The 17,840-nt window shown below is 50.5% G+C and overlaps 6 protein-coding genes across 6 annotated transcripts; 2 read left to right on the top strand and 4 right to left on the bottom strand.

Annotated features, from left to right (window-relative positions):
- Positions 1-827: 827 nt before the first annotated feature.
- On the top strand, positions 828-2,462 carry T069G_09777 (zinc carboxypeptidase domain-containing protein; the record flags this gene model as incomplete). The annotated part of the gene is made up of 1 exon (XM_056176987.1): positions 828-2,462. The coding sequence occupies one exon, from the start codon at positions 828-830 to the stop codon at positions 2,460-2,462; it is 1,635 nt and encodes a 544-aa protein (XP_056025465.1).
- Positions 2,463-2,888: 426 nt separating this feature from the next.
- T069G_09776 (MAPEG family domain-containing protein) lies at positions 2,889-3,686 on the bottom strand (the record flags this gene model as incomplete). Its single annotated transcript, XM_056176986.1, has 4 exons — positions 2,889-2,973; positions 3,036-3,210; positions 3,391-3,548; positions 3,652-3,686. 4 exons carry the CDS (start codon positions 3,684-3,686, stop codon positions 2,889-2,891), a joined length of 453 nt encoding a protein of 150 aa, XP_056025464.1.
- Positions 3,687-5,320: 1,634 nt separating this feature from the next.
- On the bottom strand, positions 5,321-7,286 carry T069G_09775 (DNA polymerase beta palm domain-containing protein; the record flags this gene model as incomplete). Its single annotated transcript, XM_056176985.1, has 4 exons — positions 5,321-6,066; positions 6,148-6,327; positions 6,383-6,782; positions 6,831-7,286. The coding sequence occupies 4 exons, from the start codon at positions 7,284-7,286 to the stop codon at positions 5,321-5,323; spliced, it is 1,782 nt and encodes a 593-aa protein (XP_056025463.1).
- A 597-nt stretch (positions 7,287-7,883) lies between these two features.
- T069G_09774 (TFIIE alpha subunit domain-containing protein) lies at positions 7,884-9,274 on the bottom strand (the record flags this gene model as incomplete). The annotated part of the gene is made up of 4 exons (XM_056176984.1): positions 7,884-8,780; positions 8,841-8,961; positions 9,019-9,114; positions 9,180-9,274. The coding sequence occupies 4 exons, from the start codon at positions 9,272-9,274 to the stop codon at positions 7,884-7,886; spliced, it is 1,209 nt and encodes a 402-aa protein (XP_056025462.1).
- A 1,287-nt stretch (positions 9,275-10,561) lies between these two features.
- Positions 10,562-12,302, top strand: T069G_09773 (FAD binding domain-containing protein; the record flags this gene model as incomplete). The annotated part of the gene is made up of 6 exons (XM_056176983.1): positions 10,562-10,639; positions 10,692-11,168; positions 11,245-11,526; positions 11,572-11,666; positions 11,748-11,962; positions 12,034-12,302. The coding sequence occupies 6 exons, from the start codon at positions 10,562-10,564 to the stop codon at positions 12,300-12,302; spliced, it is 1,416 nt and encodes a 471-aa protein (XP_056025461.1).
- A 543-nt stretch (positions 12,303-12,845) lies between these two features.
- Positions 12,846-16,798, bottom strand: T069G_09772 (SMC proteins flexible hinge domain-containing protein; the record flags this gene model as incomplete). Its single annotated transcript, XM_056176982.1, has 5 exons — positions 12,846-12,863; positions 12,931-13,553; positions 13,605-16,546; positions 16,615-16,708; positions 16,768-16,798. 5 exons carry the CDS (start codon positions 16,796-16,798, stop codon positions 12,846-12,848), a joined length of 3,708 nt encoding a protein of 1,235 aa, XP_056025460.1.
- Positions 16,799-17,840: the final 1,042 nt, after the last annotated feature.

Raw genomic sequence — 17,840 nt, 5'->3', positions numbered from 1 at the left:
CGGCCTGGAACTAAGTTTTGCGCAGCCCGCTCGGAGGGAAAACCTCGTGCTCCATTGTCATTGACATTGAGGTTTTGCTACGTACTGTATACCTTATGGAGTAGGTATACAAGCAGTAATCCTGCCTCGAGGGATTGATTCAAATTATCATTACGAGGCCTCGCTGCTTCAATCCATGTCTTTTTCATGCATGCGACCCCCCGGAACCAGCGGGCTTGTCTTGTCTGTGCAAAAGCCTCTGCACACATGTACGTGTACCTGCTACCCAATAGAATCCGTACCTGTACGAGTAAGGCAGAATAAGCTACAGCCCTCTGCTGCTCTGTATCCTGCCAAGTACGTTCCGGCACAGCCCCGCCATCAAGTACCCAGTACCTACGGGGCAGCGCTGCTCCCGGTAGCTGTGCACCACTGCGTGCAGCACGTCTACAACGGGATCCGGTCCCCGCTACTCCGTATATTCTCCGGGGGCTCCATGTTCCATGTCCAGTTGGCGCCTTAGCGGTAGCCGCCCGCTGTTAATGCGACTGACTTGCTCGTAACAGCGCCAGGTTGCCAATGTCAATGCCTGGAGCATAGCCTTCGCCCCATCAAGCTTCTGTCACCACCACGTTTAATGACCTTGATGTTTGACTTTTTCAACCGCTTCCATCTGCTAGCCTCAGGTACCTCGACAAGAGTCGCCTCATCCTCATCCTCATCCTCCAACCAGCGCCATGTACTGTGATAATTAAATATTCTGCTTCCCTTTTGATATCCAATTATTTTTTATTTGATCGCCATCATTTCATTGACCCCACCGAGCCGAGTCGCTCACCAAAGCCGAGATGAAGCCAACGGTCGCGGCCTTGGTGGCCTCGTTGGTCCTCCTCGGCCCAGCCCACGGCGCTGGCATTGGGCATTCGGGAATGCCCTCGCACTCTCAGAGCCACTCTCAGAGCAATCGCAACGACCTGTTTCCCTTCCTCACCAAGCTGCGCGATGGCGCTATTGAGCTCATCTTTGGCCGCCATCCCTCCAAGGCCGCCCCCGCTGCGCCCAGATACTCTCACTCGCGATACGCCAACGAGCTGGTCTTGCGATTTAACGTCACCACTACCGCCGATGAAGCCGCCCTCGCCGAAGCTGCCGCCCAGCTTTTCCTCGATGTGTGGGCTTTTACCACTGAGTTTGTCGATATCCGGCTCCATGCCAAGGAAGTGCAGCCGCTGCTCAGTCTTCTGCCTCCGTCCCTCCGGGCATCGCAATCAACCCTGATACCGGATCTGGCTGCTGCAGTGTACCAGCAAATGCCATCAGCTAAGAGCAGCACCTTAGCTCCAGAGGGAATTAGTTGGGCGCTGTCGGAGCCACTGCGATCTGTTGATAATCTCTTCTTCCAGGACTACCAGCCATTGCCCGTCATCGTCCGCTGGATGCGCCTGCTGGAAGCCATGTTTCCATCATATGTCAGGTTTATATCGATCGGAAAATCGTTTGAAGGGCGAGACATTCCTGCCCTCCGCGTCGGTGTCCCAGAGCTTGCCGACCCCAGCAAGCCGCGAAAGATGATTGTCGTTACCGGTGGTCTCCACGCTCGAGAGTGGATTTCAACGAGCACTGTCAACTACGTGGCTTGGTCATTCATCACATCGTTTGGCAAAGAGCCAATGATTACCAAGTTTCTAAGTCACTTTGACGTGGTTTTCATTCCGGTAGTCAACCCCGACGGAGTTGAGTACAGCTGGGAGGTCGACCGTCTATGGCGCAAGAACCGACAGCAGACAAATCTGCGCTTCTGTCGCGGCATGGACCTGGACCATGCTTTTGGCTTCGGTTGGAACCATGCAGAGACCCAAAGCGACCCGTGCTCGGAGAGCTACGGCGGAGATAAACCTTTCCAGGCCACCGAAGCCGACGTGCTTGCCCAGTGGGCCAGAAACGAGACGGAGCACAATGTCAAATTCGTCGGACTGCTGGACCTCCACTCGTATTCGCAGCAAGTTCTCTTCCCATACTCATATACTTGCTCCACCGAGCCTCCCAATCTCGAAAATCTGGAGGAGCTGGCCATGGGGATTGCCAAGGCGATTCGCTTGTCTAACGGAGAGTCGTACTCGGTCACCTCTGCCTGCGAGGGTGCCGTTGCTTCCACGGACGCTGGCGCCCGTCACCCAGTCTGGCCTCGCATCGAATCAGGCGGCGGGTCCGCTATCGATTGGTTCTACCACGAGCTGGGCGCGCACTTTAGCTACCAGATCAAGCTTCGAGACACGGGGAGCTATGGCTTCCTCCTCCCCAAGGAGTACATTGTTCCGACGGGAGAGGAAGTGTTTGACGCCATGAAGTACTTTGGGGACTATCTCCTGGGGAACAACGGCATTGAGAAGACGATTGGGAACATGGAGGAGATTGTGAATCTGGAATTCGACGAAACCCAAGAAACATTTGCAGAGCTTCGGCGACGCAGATTGCGAAGATAGCATCTTGCGGGAGATGGACAAGATGAGACGTCTTTTTAGGTGACTTTGTTTCTTCTTCCTTTTTGCTTCCATCGCCTTTTTACACTTTTCTTTGCGCATTTTGATATCCTGTATAATAATTAATTGGCACATGACGGGGGGAAACCGTCCGGCTCACAGAAGATGGAATGTGGGCACATTTACTTTCACACAAACACACAAACGAAGCACACGCGCGCCCCAATCGTCTACGAGAAAAACAGCGATCGTGAATCGAGGCAAAGCAGTTTTAGGGTAGGCGAGGAACGAGAAGCTTCATTACGACGAGCGCCACGGGGAAGATGGGCGAAAAGCGTTTGTTTCCCCCAGCGTGTCCGGCGATGAGGAAAAGAAATAACCATTAATTGAACAAAATTTTGCTATCTACACATGATGGAGAGGAGTGATTTAGTTGTCCAAGATAAAGATGATGGAGGTATAAGCGGCCATGAACTTGAGAGCAAAGTCTGCCGCTCCCGCGAAATAAGCACCACTTGAACGACGTTAGTTGAAAAGAAGACGATATGTTTTCAGCTTTTGTTAATTTTCACTTACAAGGTTCGGCCCTTGGGTCCAGAGCCGCTAGTGTAGCCGTAGAGGTAGAGGGTACGACCGAAAGACCAGCTCGCGCCGAGGATGGCGGCGGCGACGGGGAATTGGAGGCCGGCGATGAAGAGGGCGCCGAGGGCTGAGGGCTGGTTCTCGATGAAGTTGGCGTGGGCACGTTGAGCTGAGGAGGAGTTAGTTTTCATGGGAGTTTTTGAAGTTTTTGAAGGGATTTTCGATGATGGTTGAATTGAGCCCATTGAGTGATATATAGGACAACGCAGTAAGATGGGAATGAGTGGTGAAATAATTAGGAGCAAAAAGGACTAAAATTCCGCTTCTTCTTTTCTGTAAATGTACATACCGCAGTTAAACTTGTACGCAGCAGGATCCTTTTCGGCCTGCTCGTGGGTGGCGTAGCAGTTGGGGTAGGCGATTTTGCTCTCCTTGCGGAACTTGCCTGTGCGGGCCATGTGCAGGATGTTGACGAAGAAGGTGGACGTGGCGGCGGCCAGGACGAAGCTGCAGTGTATATATTAGATATTTGCGTTTTTCTCTTTATTTTTTCATGGTAGGTGGTGATGATTTTTGTTGGTGTTTCATTGGCGTGTGAGATGAGACTTACCCGTATGCGTCGGGGAGGGTCAGAGTGATGGCCATTTTGAATGATTATACACAGAAACGATTACAATAAAAATGAGTTAGAGAAAACAATTTGAATTGCTAGTGAATAGTATTGTATACACGTCTTGTTCGAGGTTGACAACATTCGAAAAATGGCAGTGGGCACAGTTGTCAATTTAAGCGTCTGATTGTCCCGCCCCCCCTGAACTCTCCATAACGGAGCATCAACATACTATTTCCAGTGCTAGTGTCCAAAGTCCCCAGTTTAGCATCTATGGCCTAAAGAAACTTGGACCCCCATCTTCCCTTCGCTTCTCCAGCCCAACGGAGAACGGAGTGCGATGGGCCGTTTTGATACAGTAGCTGAGACATCCAATAGCAAGGGGAGGGTGGGCGTATTGCACTAGAGTTCGGAGTACAGTTACATAGAGAGAGAGGAACATAAGAGAAAAGAATAGAAGAGAGAGAAGAGGCAAACCCACCCCCACTGCCGCACCGCTTCGCTGTAACGTGTTCTTATTTTTTCAATGTTTTTTTTTTTTTCTTAGTTCCCGACTAAAAGACCTTGCGGAAGATGGGGAATTCCGAATGCCGTTTTGGGAGGGTTTTTTGTTATTTTATGGATAACACGGCAGCCGTGTGGGATTTTCCCTGCGGAGATAAAAATTCAGGTACGGGGACGAGGACGAGGACGATCCATTGCCGGTGTTAGGAGCAGTATGCTATGTCGAATAGGTAGCAAGATATTATCAATGGTATAGGTGTTAGTTTGCCGGAATACACGTAATTGGCACATGTATAGGTTAGTTGCGGGTGATTGATGCAGTAACAAAATAGTTGTTCCTGTATAAGTCAGAAAATAGGTGTAAGACAATGGAACATCGCTACTATTACTTCACTTCTCCCAGAGTATAAGCCATCACCAGCCAACTATTCCAACATCGTACACACACGCACAACACAAAATTATACATCAATGCCGCTGTGCATCGAAAAATACACCAATTCCTCACCGTCCGTCCATTTCCGCGCCCTTTGCCTCGATTCCTTCGCCCTCGCCTCGCCTCACCCCCGGCGCTGCAACATCCGCCGACGGTCCGTATCGACCCTCTCCCGAGCGCCACTCGGATCTTCGCTTGCGGCTTTTCATCTCACCCCAGCCACAAACCACCATCACCACCACGCAGCCCGTTTGTTGCCTAACACAACTTCCATTACTATACAATCAAAATATATTGCGTATTACATGCGAACCAAATCCTCACAAATACGCTGTATCATTAAAGGCTCGCAAAGGAACCCACGTCTGCGTCATCTCGTCGCTTGGCTTGCATGTCTCGCGCTTGGAGTCAGGCCGGTCCCGCGTAAAGTCCGCAGCTCAACACTAAAAGTCCGCTTCAGCTCCCCGTTCCTTGCTTGATTCAAGTGAATCCATTGGCTTTAGTTTGATGAAGGAACGGTTATTTCCAATCTCCTGCAGTACATGTGATGCAAAAAAAAAAAAAAAAAAAGAGCATAATATTCCTTTCGATGGGGCTGCAAGGCGGAAGAGTTTCCAATGGTAGGGCGTGTGTGTAGTTTAAACGTGTGATATCGAGATGCCAACTAACACCAACAACAACAAGAACGCCATCTACAGAATCACTTAGTCTCCATGCAGAAAATATTCTTCACCCCGTACACCTCTCTGTCGGAGGTCGCCATTCCAGATCAAGCCCCTCAAACACACGCCTCTCTGCCGTTTCCATGTCCGGGGCCGGGCCTCGCTCGGAACTCTCGAGATCCACCCACGACCCGTCTGCCCTATTCCGAACACCGCTGCTATCAAACTTGAATCCCATCTTTGCCTTGCAGTAGCGTCGAAGATCCCGCTGGAATGTTGTTTCTCCGCTCCATCCAAGGATTGCGCACCCAGCCGTCTTCCAAGGGCTGATGATGATGTCGACTCTTCGGTGCGGACCATTGTGATCCTCGGGGTTCTGCCAAACCACCATGGCCTTGTCTAGCGTATCGAATCCTGATCCTGCAGGGCGACCCTCGCCTTTCCACGCCACGGGAGCCTGTCCGCGCTCGCTATTCTTTGTCCATACGCTCAAGGTGTGCGTAATGAAGCTGCTCTTTTCTAAGCTAGTAACAAGCTTCTCAATGATGTCGAGTGTTTGAGTTTCATCGGGATGGCTCAAGACCACATCAACGTCGCCACTTGTAGGTTTGCCTCGTCGATAACTGCCCACAATGGCCATTTGGAAACCTGGGTCGACTCGGTGTGCATGGGCGAGTATGACACTGGCAATGGCCTCTGTCTCTTGCCGTGGGATCTTGAGCTGGAACTCGTCGTAGAATTTTACACCAATTTGCTGCACCCGACTCAGTGAATTCCAGCCATGCTCTACAATATCATCAAGATCTCGCCAGCCTAGTAGCACGAGAAGAAAGCAGTTTGTTAGCATCCAGGAGGTAATCGTTCAGTGACCAAGTACAAGTACGGCAAACATACCCTTCTTAAAGAATTGACGAGCAGTGATATCTCCCACTCCCCAAATATCGTAAAACGTCTTCAGTACGATGAGCTCAGTGTCTGTTTTAGCCGTGCTAGTCTCATCGGTACAGCCATTACTCGTCCATTGTTGATATAGCTTTGCAATCTTGGGACCACATCCTGGCAACCTTTCAATTTCTATTGGGCAATATTAGCATATGAAGAGAAGGGAACTGGATACAAGTCAACTTACCCTGTGGTCGCTGTAAAGCATATGGATATGCAGCAAGGGAGGCTATCGAAGTAGAGTAGGCCCTAACACCCACCTGATCTCCTCGTAGAAGCCGCAGTGTACGAATAGCCTTGAGTTCCGCGATAAATGCAGCATTCGGCGGGTCTACAAGAGATGGTCTTTGACACGAATACGTGGTATGAAGAAAGTCGGGAATTGGCGGCAGAGGAACATCGTGCTCAGAGGTCGTCTCGTGGTACAGCTTCGGCGGTTCAGCATGCGATCGCCCGTCGGAGGCGTTTGAGGAGCCAGTTCCTGGTCTTGTTGTCCGCTTCGAATGTGGACTGTCGATGACGCTTTGCCGGTCCTCCATGGCTCGGGCGAGCACTGCTGCGGCTGATTTGGCTGCTTCATTCTCCTTCTTTAACGGATGAGTTGCAATATTTGAACTCTGTAAAGACGGAGATGCGAGTTTGCGCCCTCGATAAAGCAAATAGTCATCAGCGGGCGGTGCGACATCTTGTTCGAGGCAATCGAAAAGCCAAGCCAGTTTAAGCACCAAAACGATATCCCCTGGACCTCTCAACAAATTCCAAATGCCACTAGGATTCTCTTCCTCTCGGATTTCTGTACTCTCTGATCTCGATAGCCTCCGGCGCTTAGACGGAACCTCTGATGCTTCACTTCGCCCACGCTTGTCACCAACTTCTTCTCTTCCAGCTTCCTCCAGAGCCACCGGTTCCGTCGCAAGCTTAAGCCGCCTCAGCTCAAAAAGAGCACGCTCAGGTCTAGATATCTTTCCTAGAATAACTTTGGCCTCGTGAACATCATGCGTCAGCGTAGGGATTATCGCCTCCAACTCACGCAGCTCGTCTGCTTGTAAGTGAGTTGGGAGCAAGAAGATGCGAGGCAGCTCAGGAGCCATGGCGCGGGGCCTTGTGTGAGCCAAACAGGAGGGCCATTATCTTTTCTTTATGAAAAATTGAAAAATTCACAGAGAAGGAAGAATCACAGGATTCCCTGGGTTTTTATTCACGGGTAACTCTTGCAATGAATGACTCTGGTGTTGGGTGTAGTTTCGTCATTGTAACAGCGTGAATCCGGCTTGAAAGCTTCCTATTGGCTCACCAAGACGCACTGGGAAGGACTCGGCCCCGCTCTTTTTATTGTCGCCGTTTCTAGCTGAGCAAACAAAAGAGAGCAAAAGACAAAGGCAAAGACAAAAACATCCAGCCAACAGATAATGTGATATAATGTAACAACATCCAACAGTCACATTGTTTCAAAGGAGATGAGCAATCCAATTGTTGCTTCTCGACTAAAGTTTATCAAAAATGTCAAATATTCTCTTCTTGTCTTTTATAAAACCAACATGTGCCCGAGGACTGCTCGGTAATGTGAAAAACGCCAGCTCCAAACTCTCCTGTGCATTCCGCGTGCTGCCAGGTTGAGTTGCCCCTATTCTGTCTAAATGCTCTTGTAAAATTACACAAACTTTTGAGATCCGTTGGACGCGTGGCCTTTAAACATCCTCAAACTCGAGTTCATCGTCGTCTTCGTCTTCATCGCCGCTGTCATCCTTTTTAACTCCAGGCTCAACCTTGACCCGCTTGTTCGCCCTCTCATCTGAGCTGTCTTCCATTCGAGATACGTCACCTGATGGAACTTCTGATGCCTCAGCCTTGATGCCGGGCGTGCCCAGACCAGAGTTGTTGCCCGTGGCCATAACATCTTCGAATTCGTCATCCTCCTCTTCAGAGCCATAGTCCTCCCCTTCGCTCTCAGCATCTGCTTCTCGCGCCAAGATGGCAGCTTGCTCTGCTTTGAGCTTTTCGAAAATGTCATCAATCTGCGTAGTGGCATTGTTGTCGACCAATTTGCCCTGAGACAGTTTTCGCTCCGCTGCATCTCTACCCAATCCCAAAGCATTGGCTTCAGCTGTTGCAGAAAACGACTCTCCTGTAATAGTACTGTTCGACATCCAGGATGGGAGCGCATTCTGCTGGGCAATCTTTTCCTTGCGAAGTCTCTCGGCCTCCTTCTCAGCCTCCGACGGTCCGTCAGACGTGGATATGTTGACGGCAATGGACTGCGGACCCGTATTGGCCAAGCCTCGAACTGCCATGGGCCGAGACGAGGCGTCATCAACGGGTATCGTAGCTGCGCGTTGGTGTGTAGCGTCGCGGATCACCGGCCGAGCCTTTGACAAGGCCCGATCAAAGTCGCATTCCGGAATATGGGCTGCGTCGATTTTAGGCAACAGCTCGCTGATGAACTTGAATTGGTCATTCAGTCGGGTAGACTGTTCGTGCCCGCCGGCATTTCGATCTGCTTCAAATGACAAAGGTCGTCGGCATCGGTGACAAAGGAAGCCCTCGGGTCCAACGCTGTCCAAAACTTCCATTGCCGTCCATTCCGCCTTACAGAACGAGCAAAAGTATTCCTTCTTTTCGTTTACTGGCACAGTAGTTCCCTGGACTTCTTTATCTATGTTGTAAACCCGCCACTTGATAGCGTCGATGGTATGTCGGTAGTTGATGTAGTACCATGTGCGATTACTCGGTCGCGGATTGCCTGGTCGCAATTCGGATCTCGTGTGACTATTGGAGTAAGCTGCCAGTCCGAAAAGAAAGCATGGCTAAGATCTTCAAGCCTACACTGTTAAGAAGCGGTCTTCTCTGAGTTTTCCGCATATCTTGTGCAAGTCCTTTGTGTTTATGGCCATTAAATAGGCAAGATCGTCATCGCGAAGACTGTCCACAACTTTTCAGCTCATCTCTCCCTTCACCAAATCCCATAATCCACTGAAAAGGCATACGCTTCATGAAGAATCAGTGCGTCCACCACAAGGATGTCTCGCGTCGGGTAGAACGCCCGCATGACGGCCTTGATCAGTGTCACAGCGAGATCCATGATGCCGAACAAGTGTCTACTTTCGTCTCGTCGGCAAAGAGGTGTAGTCGGGACAGTAAAAATAGCGATGGGACCTGGGTTTGAGAGCGTAGATCGTGTGAAGGGCTCGCGTGAGCTGGGGATGTGGTGGCTGCGGTTTCGATGCGACGATGCGACAGCTTACGGAGTCGATGTGGTAGGAGATAAACCTTGGTGAGAAAGGAATAACGTAGTGCCGAGTAATCTACGGGGCATCACACATAGAGAGGCGACGCTGCTTGGGTATGCGGAAGAAGAAAACAATCATGGTTAACGAAGAGAAAAGGGCATGGTTGTAGTGGCCTGTGGCTTTATCGATTCGCCCCAGTTATGCAAGGTATTTGCAAGCCAGAATTCGCCCTGCTTGCTTTGAACTCGTTCGCTTTTGTTGGAATTGCGATGCGTTATCTGGGGAACCGCAAATCGACCTATATTTCCGTCATTGGTGCCAATTCAAGAGAAGCTTGGTTGTAAATGTGAAGGTTTGTCGCGTCGAGCATGTTGCGACTTGCTGCCTATCACCAATCGCGATTCCAGCGAACCCGGAAGCCGGAAAAATATTCGGCCAGCGAATACACTTTAACTCCTTACACCCATGAACAGGCATCCAAACAGTATTGCAGTGAGAACCAGAATAAGTATGTTGAATCTCATTCATGAAACATGCCCGCTGTTTAAATAAACATTTCCAAGCTACTGATTTACTCTATATGATATAATATATAACACGTCGAAGGATCCCATTGATACAATTAATAATCTAGTACGTAAAAGCGTATAGGCCGCTTTTACAGCCCCTGGGAATATACATACACACAGCCTCCACTCGTACCTAGTAGTTAACCACATCTACAACTACCATGGAGTAGGCAAGATGATCATCTACGATTCCATCTCCTTACCAAGAACTTGGCCGATGCGGGGAGGTCATCAATTGGTACCACCGACCGTTTGCCGGTTTCCCGGGACTAGTTGTTACCAGTAATCCCGTCAACTCCACTGAACCTGGAGAGAGGCCGATTACTTTCGGGCTAAACAGCATCACGGGCCGAATGTCCCTTGTCTACAAATCATGCTACAATGCGCGAGGGACCGCGTTAGGGCCGCAAGATGACGGGCTCACTCCAGCGCGATGACGAGTTTCGCGAAGGATTCTACAGCTATATAGACCAGAGAGTGTGCGTGAAAGGGGGAAACAGAATTGTGTTTCTCTCTTTCTTGTACGGGCCTCGTATAAGTCCTAGTATAGAGTGTCGACACTGAAACACCATGAGATTCGCAGAACGTTCCACGACCACCGCGTTGGTAGCGGCTGCTGCTGCATCAGCGGCTTCATACGACACATGCGTAAGAGCCTAACCCTCACCATCCTGATAAACACGATGCTGACCCTCCGCAGTGTGATCGTCTCGCCTCCGCGCTGGGCGACATTGTCACCACCACGCCCTTCACCGCGAACGACTGGTTCTCTATACAAGAGTCGACCCTCGTCCCGGCCTGCATTGTTCGACCCCGTTCCGCACAGGATATCAGCAAGGCGGTGACAATCCTCAATTCATCACGGACACCAGGATGCCAATTTGCCGTGAAAGGAGGCGGTCACACTCCGGCCGGAGGCTTCGCCAACATCCAGGGCGGCGTGACCTTTGACATGGGGCACCTGAACGCGACGTCGCTGAGCGAGAAGGGCACTTCGGTTGCTGTTGGAGCAGGCGCCGTTTGGAACGATGTGTACAGCTATCTAGACGGTTTCAATCTTGCTGCCGCTGGTGGGAGGAACGGTCTCGTCGGTGTTGGTGGCCTGCTCCTGGGCGGTGGCATCTCGCACTTCTCGCCGCGAGTTGGCTGGGCGTGTGATGGTGTTGTTGGATACGAGGTATGTACACACTTGTTGTTTCATTGCTCTCCTTGCTATCTCTTCATCCCCCCTGTATTCTAACTTCTCCAACCAGATCGTCCTTGCAAACGGCACCATCGCAAACATCTCCGCGACAAGCCACCCCGACCTGTACCGAGCCCTCAAGGGCGGCGGCAACAACTTTGGCGTCGTAACGCGTTATGAGCTGAAGACGTTCCCGCAGGGCAACATGTCGGTCAACACCTTCTCATACGATGTGTCCCAGGTCGGTGCCGTGTTCGACGCTTTCAACGACGTCGCCGCCGATCCAAACTTCGACCCCTATGTGTCGCTTCAGGCGGGTTTGCTGTACAGTTCGGCGGCGAAGGCGTGGTCGGTGAGCGCTTCGGCTTATTATACGAAGCCTGTGCTTCATCCGGAGGTGTACAGCGGGTTCGAGGCTCTGCCGAGCATCTCCAACACCTCCTCGATCACGAGCGTGGCTTCGCTGGCTGCGGAGAATCCCACTCCCCCGCTGTAAGTTGAACACCCCCGTAAGATATATGTACCGTTTCTATGAAGAGGACGAATATGCCTAATGCAGACTTTGGTGGATAGGAACTGGCTCTTCGCTACGCTTACGCTCGGGACCTCGAGCGAGACGATGCTAGACATCTTCAAGACCTTGAACGGGTCCTTGTACAACTTCAATCCCGCCGGTGGTGTCACATGGAACTTTGCCTTTGAGCCCCTCCCATCTGTGATGCTTTCACATTCCGCCGCCACTGGAGGAAACGTTCTCGGATTGAACCCCGAGGATGGCAATGGTATTGGTAAGTTGCTCCGCCCAGAACCTTCTCGTATGATATACTTGTACATGCAAGTCTAACTCTGACATCAACAGTCCTTCTTTTCTCTGCTCTCTGGCCGAACTCGAGCTCTAGCGACTCTATCTACCAGAAAGGCCGAGACACCTTTGCAGCTATTGAGAAGGTCGCTGAGCGAAATGGGGTTCTGCGGAAGTTTGAGTATCTGAACTATGCCGGCCCGCACCAGTTACCGCTGGCTTCTTACGGGGCGGACAGCCTGAACTTCCTCCGTCAGGTCAGCAAGAAGTATGACCCAAGCGGAGTGTTCCAGCACAAGGTGCCTGGTGGCTTCAAGTTATGGTGAGAGTATACGTGCCATGGGACAAATGGCGTGGCTATAATTGAGGTTATTGACGGCATGGATATCGTTGTATGAACTATTCAGTGAAGCTGGTATTGTGTACATTGATTGACCTGGAAGCCCCCTATTAATGGGTTGGGAGGTTTAGATATAAGAGAGACCCTTATTGTTCACGCTGTATATGCCACACTACGCTACATATCATAGCGAAAAGTTCCCATGATTATCCGCATTGATTGCTCTGATCTTCCCTTTATTCTCCTAGGTACTCTAATTCTAACCTGGTATATACATCACAAATACACACTCTTCTTTACATCGCGACAATACCCATGAGGGCGAAATCGATTAATTAGTAAAAGAGAAAAAGGGAATATATTCATCCATGCGCCAAGTAACTCATAGCTCGTGGTTCTCCAATAGTCGAGGCGACGACGCCGCTCATTGGTTCCCTGCATTTTCCTATCCAGCCTGCCCTGCTCTCTACTTACAGCCTCTCCAGTCGTTAATATTGATACATAAACAAGTAATACCGGGAGCCTAATCCTAGGCATATTTCCTCAGCTAAAGTGGATAAATGAATTAGCTTTGCTGTGCCCTCAAGTATAGCGGCGGTTATCAAATGACTTACATCCAATGTTAGCGTCCGGGAGCTGTTCACCTCCTGGTCACGATATACGCCGACAAGACTCTCGCTGTCTTGGAATAGACCGGCCTTCAAACTGATGACAATGAACTGCATGCCAGGGCCCGCGTGTTCCCGGATATACTTCTTGATCTTGTCCACATTGGCATTGTCTAACGCTGCGTCGACTTCGTCCAAGACAAAGAAAGGACTTGGCTGGTAGCTGTGGATGGCGAAGAGGAGCGCCAGTGCTGCCATGGTCTTTTCACCACCAGACAGATGCTCCATGTCTCGGAATCTCTTGAGCGGCGGCATGGCATGGTATTTGATACCTGACAAATAGGGCATGTCTGTGTCCTCTTCAATGTCCAAGTAGGCCTGGCCACCCAGCGGGTAGGCATCTGATCGCGTGAGATCCTTGTAGACGTTGGATATCTGCTCCTGAATGTGAGTAAAGGCCTTGTTGAACAGCTCGTATCTTTTCTGCTTGACGCTGTTGAAGGCTTCCTTCGCCTTGTGGGCCGTTGATTTCGAGTCTTCGTATTCTTGGTCCGTCTGCTTGAGCCTCGTCTCGACGCTTTCTAGTCGTTCCATGGCTCTCATGTTGGGATTCAGCTTCTCCAGCTCTGCTGTTAGGGATGAAATCTTCTCCGTCAAGGTGTCTTCGACACTAGGTTCACCAGACTCTTTCAAGTCCTCCTCGAGACCATCGAAATCGATTTCGATACCATGATCATCAAGAGCAATATCCATCATATCATCTTCTCCACCATCGACGTCCATGGCATCTGGATCTTGTCGCAGTAAGTCATCTTCTGTCGGTAGGTTGTCAAGAGCGCCTCCGGCTAACGGAATCTGGATCTGTTCGAGTCTGCATCTTCGCAGGAGTGCGGATTTGCCTGCGCTGTTCTTCTGCACAGTGGTTTCCAGGGCGTTAATCTCGCGCTGGCAGGCTTCAATGTCCTTGCTGTGTTTTTGTAGCTCGGCTCGAGCCTCGTTGACCTTTTGGTTCTTTTCCAACTGCTCCGCCTTCATTTCTTCCAATGTCTCTCCAAGAGCTTCCAACTCATCCTGATCATCGCGCATCGACTCTTCGATTTCGGCCTTTTCCTTGTTGTATGTCCTCATGTCTTGTTTGAGACGTCGGATCTGATCTTGTATCCTCTTGATGCGTGCTTCCGTGTCACTGTGGCGCGTGATTTCCCATTTGAGTCGACTTTCCAGTCTCTGCCTCTGAACCTCGTATTGGTTGCGCTTCTCGGAAATCTCCTGCTCTAGTTTACCCTGAGAAGCCTCGTACGCGCGAATGTCGCTGTATCCAAGTTTCTTGCAGAACCCATCAAAGATTTCATCTTCCACGCGAGCAATAGCGTCCTTAAACTCCTGGACCGTCTCCTTTGTACGGTTCAGTTGCGATAATTGCTGCTCGTACTTGGGCTGAAGTTCCTGGAGCTGCTTCTTTTGGCTGTCCAATTCGCGCTTCTTGCTTGTCCAGTTCTTGTTCAAGGCTGCCAGCTCGTCCCTAGTCGCCACTAGCTGCCGTTCAAGTCCGTTGAGCTCGATATGGAGAGATTCCTCCTGGGTTCCCCGACGATCCGCCTTGGGAAGGCGATCGATCTCGCTCTTCAGCTTGGCTGCCATACGCTGGAGATTCTGGACATCGGCTTCTTCAAACTTGCGCTTTCCACCCTTAGGTTCGGGACCACGACCGCCTGTCATCAAGCCAGCCTTATGGATGATGTATCCCTCCACCGTAACAGCCTTGACGGGGATTTTCTTGTCATAGCAAATGTGCTTAGCAATGTCAAGGGTATCACAAACCACAGAGCTGCCGCATGCGTATGACATGGCTCTCTCAACCGAAGCATCAAAGTTGATGGTGTCGATGGTGAGTCTCGCACCGGGGAAGCCTTTGATTGCGGTGTTGACAGCATTAACCTTGATGTTGTCCAGCGGAATAAAGGTCATGGGAGGAAATCTCTGCTCTTTCAAATACTGAACACAGTCCACACCGGTTTTTTCCGTATCGACAACTACGGAGTCAAAGTCTCTTCCCAAGGCAACAATAACGGCCTCGTCGAACTTCTTCTGCTTGGGTGTGCACAAGTTTCCGATACGACCGCGAACTCCAGGGAATATACGCTTCAAAGTCGTCACCATTTCCTTCATGCGTACCTCTCGATCATTTTGACGGCGACCATCGTCGGCTTCTCTAAGCTTCCTTGCGACGTCCTCAAGCTTCTCTTCGAGCTCGGTTCTTTTTTGGTTAGTTCGAACTCGCTCAGATTGGAGCTGGTTAAATTCCTTCTTCTTGGCGGCAATGTCATTGGTAATGTCCTTGGTTGCAGAATCGGCAGCGCTTCGCCTCTCGCCGATGCTAGTCAGCTCTGCTTCCATTTTTTCAATGGTTCCTGAGATGCTGTCTACTTTGCCCTTGAGACTACTGACAGTGACTTCATCCGCTTTCCTCTGTCGCTCAAGGTTCTCCAATTTTGCTTGGTTGGAGCCGGTACGGGCCAAGACTTGGGCTCGGAGTGTGTTGTATTCTTTGCGGTCGTCGTCGCTAATATCTCGGCCTTGCTTCTTCAGCTGATCCTTGATATCTTTTTCAAACAGATCCTGTGCTTTTTTGACGCTCCCAATATCTTTCTGGACCTTCTGCACAATGTCTGTCTGTTCCTCGAGCTCCTTACCGACTTTCTGTGCCTGAGCTTGGAGCTTGTCAATTTGCTGCGAAGACTCGTGGATTTTCTCGTCAAACGGAACCAGGGCGTTCTCCTTGTCCTCAATGCTTCTTTCCTTGTGCTTGATATCCTTTTCCACCTTGCTGACCTGTTTCTGAACTGCAGATTGTTCCTTTCGGGCTGAATCAAGTTGAGTTTCAAACTCTTCCACGTTTCTCCGCATCTCCTTCAAGTCCTCGTGGTGCTCTTGGATAGCGGTGCTTGAATCGTCCATAGCTTTCTGAAAGTGGTACAGCTTCCAGAGGCAGTGCGTAACAATGGCCGCATCCCTTTCCTCTGTCTTCTTCTGGAAACTGTCCGCCTCCTTCTTTTGCTCCCGATACTGTTTGATTTCGGAGTTGATACCACGGCGGCGATGGAACTGAAAGTTTTGGTTCTCGATGGCCTGTTCTGCCTCGACTTGGAGCTTTTCGTACTCAGTTTTATATTCCAAACTTCCCGAGATCTGCTCAATGAGCCGCGTAAGGTCCTGCGGAGATTGCGAAGCGATGGCTTCGACATCACCCTGGAAAACGAGGAAATTGCGGGCCTTGATCAGAATGTTTTCCGTTTCCAAAGCATCGTTGTACTGTTGAGCCGTAACCACCCGGTCGTTGATGCGATATTCACTGGCTCCTCCACTCGTGATGGTCCTCTTCCACCTCTGTTCTTCGCCAGCGTCGTCCTCATATACCGCCATGACCCAGGCGGTCTTTGGATCGCCTCGAGACGCCTTATCGTCGTCGGCAAAATTGCTGGCGTCTGCAGTTGCTTCAGCGGAACCATCGTCGTTAATTTTTGAGGTTTTCAAGACACGTCCTCGGTAGACGAGTTCTTTCAGGTGAGTGGATCGCAAATGAGAAGACTTGATGCCAAGGACGAAGGAGATGGCGTCCATACTATCCACCCATGGTATTAGTATACCGGGGAAACGAGGTGACATGCAAATTTGATCACTATGACTTACGAATTCGATTTACCCGATCCATTGGGCCCGATGATGGAAGTGAAGTAGGAATCGCCAAACAAGAGGGTGTGGTGGCCCTTGTAAGACTTGAAATCTTGAGGCGCATTGTTAGTTGGAGCGGGCAGCCGCAAACAGAGATTCGACAAGACATACTCTGAAGCTCGAGGCGTATGAGTTTACCCATGGTGAACTAGATGCCAAGTATCGACTGGTTAAGATGCAAAACACTGTGTTGGAGGCGGTGCGGCTCTGGCGACTGGAGCACGCGCGGAGGGCAATTCAAGATGTTGACAACACCATTCAACGGGGATGATTCGGCGCTCTGGGATCATAGGCGGTGTCGCGTAAATCAAAAGTATCTCGCACAAGACATGAGACGCCAGCCCGTCATGCTAGAAAATACTTTAGCGGTGCTGCTGCGAGTTGCGCAATGCAAGATGGAGATGGCACTTGACGCGTCGCGAACTGGCGATTCCGTATAGCTCACTAAATCCAGGTAGCACCACTAGGAGGACTTGGCCTAGTACGGAGCACCGCACTCAGTAAAATGGTGGGGGATTTTTAGTAGGGCCGTTTTCTGCTCAACCAGCAAGCAAACCGCTAGTCTAGCATCAACAGAGAGCTTGGAGCCTTGATTAGCCGGATTATTCTATCCTCCGCATTCCGCGGCTGGTACTTCTACGTTGTACCTCATCCTGCTTGTTCTCATCAATTGCCGGCTGTTTTCAATTGCATTGACTCGACCTGAATTGATTCACGTGACTCGCTTCCGGATTCATTCAAGCAGCCAGACACATGCCACCGCCCAGCTGACTCGAGGCTGGAGGTTTTGCCCTGTTAGCGCCCGGTCGACCTTTGTTCTGTCTCCTCCAACCAGAGAGCAGAATCGCAGCACCTGCTATCCAGCAATGGCTCTGAGTCTACCAAAAATCTTATCCTTCACAGCTTTCCACCTTGTGGAAGGTTAAAAAAATTCAGCATCTCGATGGACAGCAAGGTCAGGTGGACAAGGCCACATTGGTTTTTTTTCTCTTAGCCGCCTGGTACTCCTCTTATACCTGCCTACATAACAGCAGTAGGTATCTACAGGTATAGATATCCAGCCAAGTTCGGTTTATACTACCTCTTGGTACCTTATCAGTAGATTGGGCTGCCGTGCACAAGACCTTTTCAGCATGCATCTCCTGCTTCCATTCTCTCTGCCATCGGGTAGCTGTCCAAAGTTG

This window comes from Trichoderma breve, chromosome 6, assembly GCF_028502605.1.
Source record: "Trichoderma breve strain T069 chromosome 6, whole genome shotgun sequence".
In the NCBI taxonomy this organism is placed as follows: Eukaryota; Fungi; Ascomycota; class Sordariomycetes; order Hypocreales; family Hypocreaceae; genus Trichoderma; species Trichoderma breve.
This window is presented reverse-complemented; position numbering and strand designations above follow the sequence as displayed.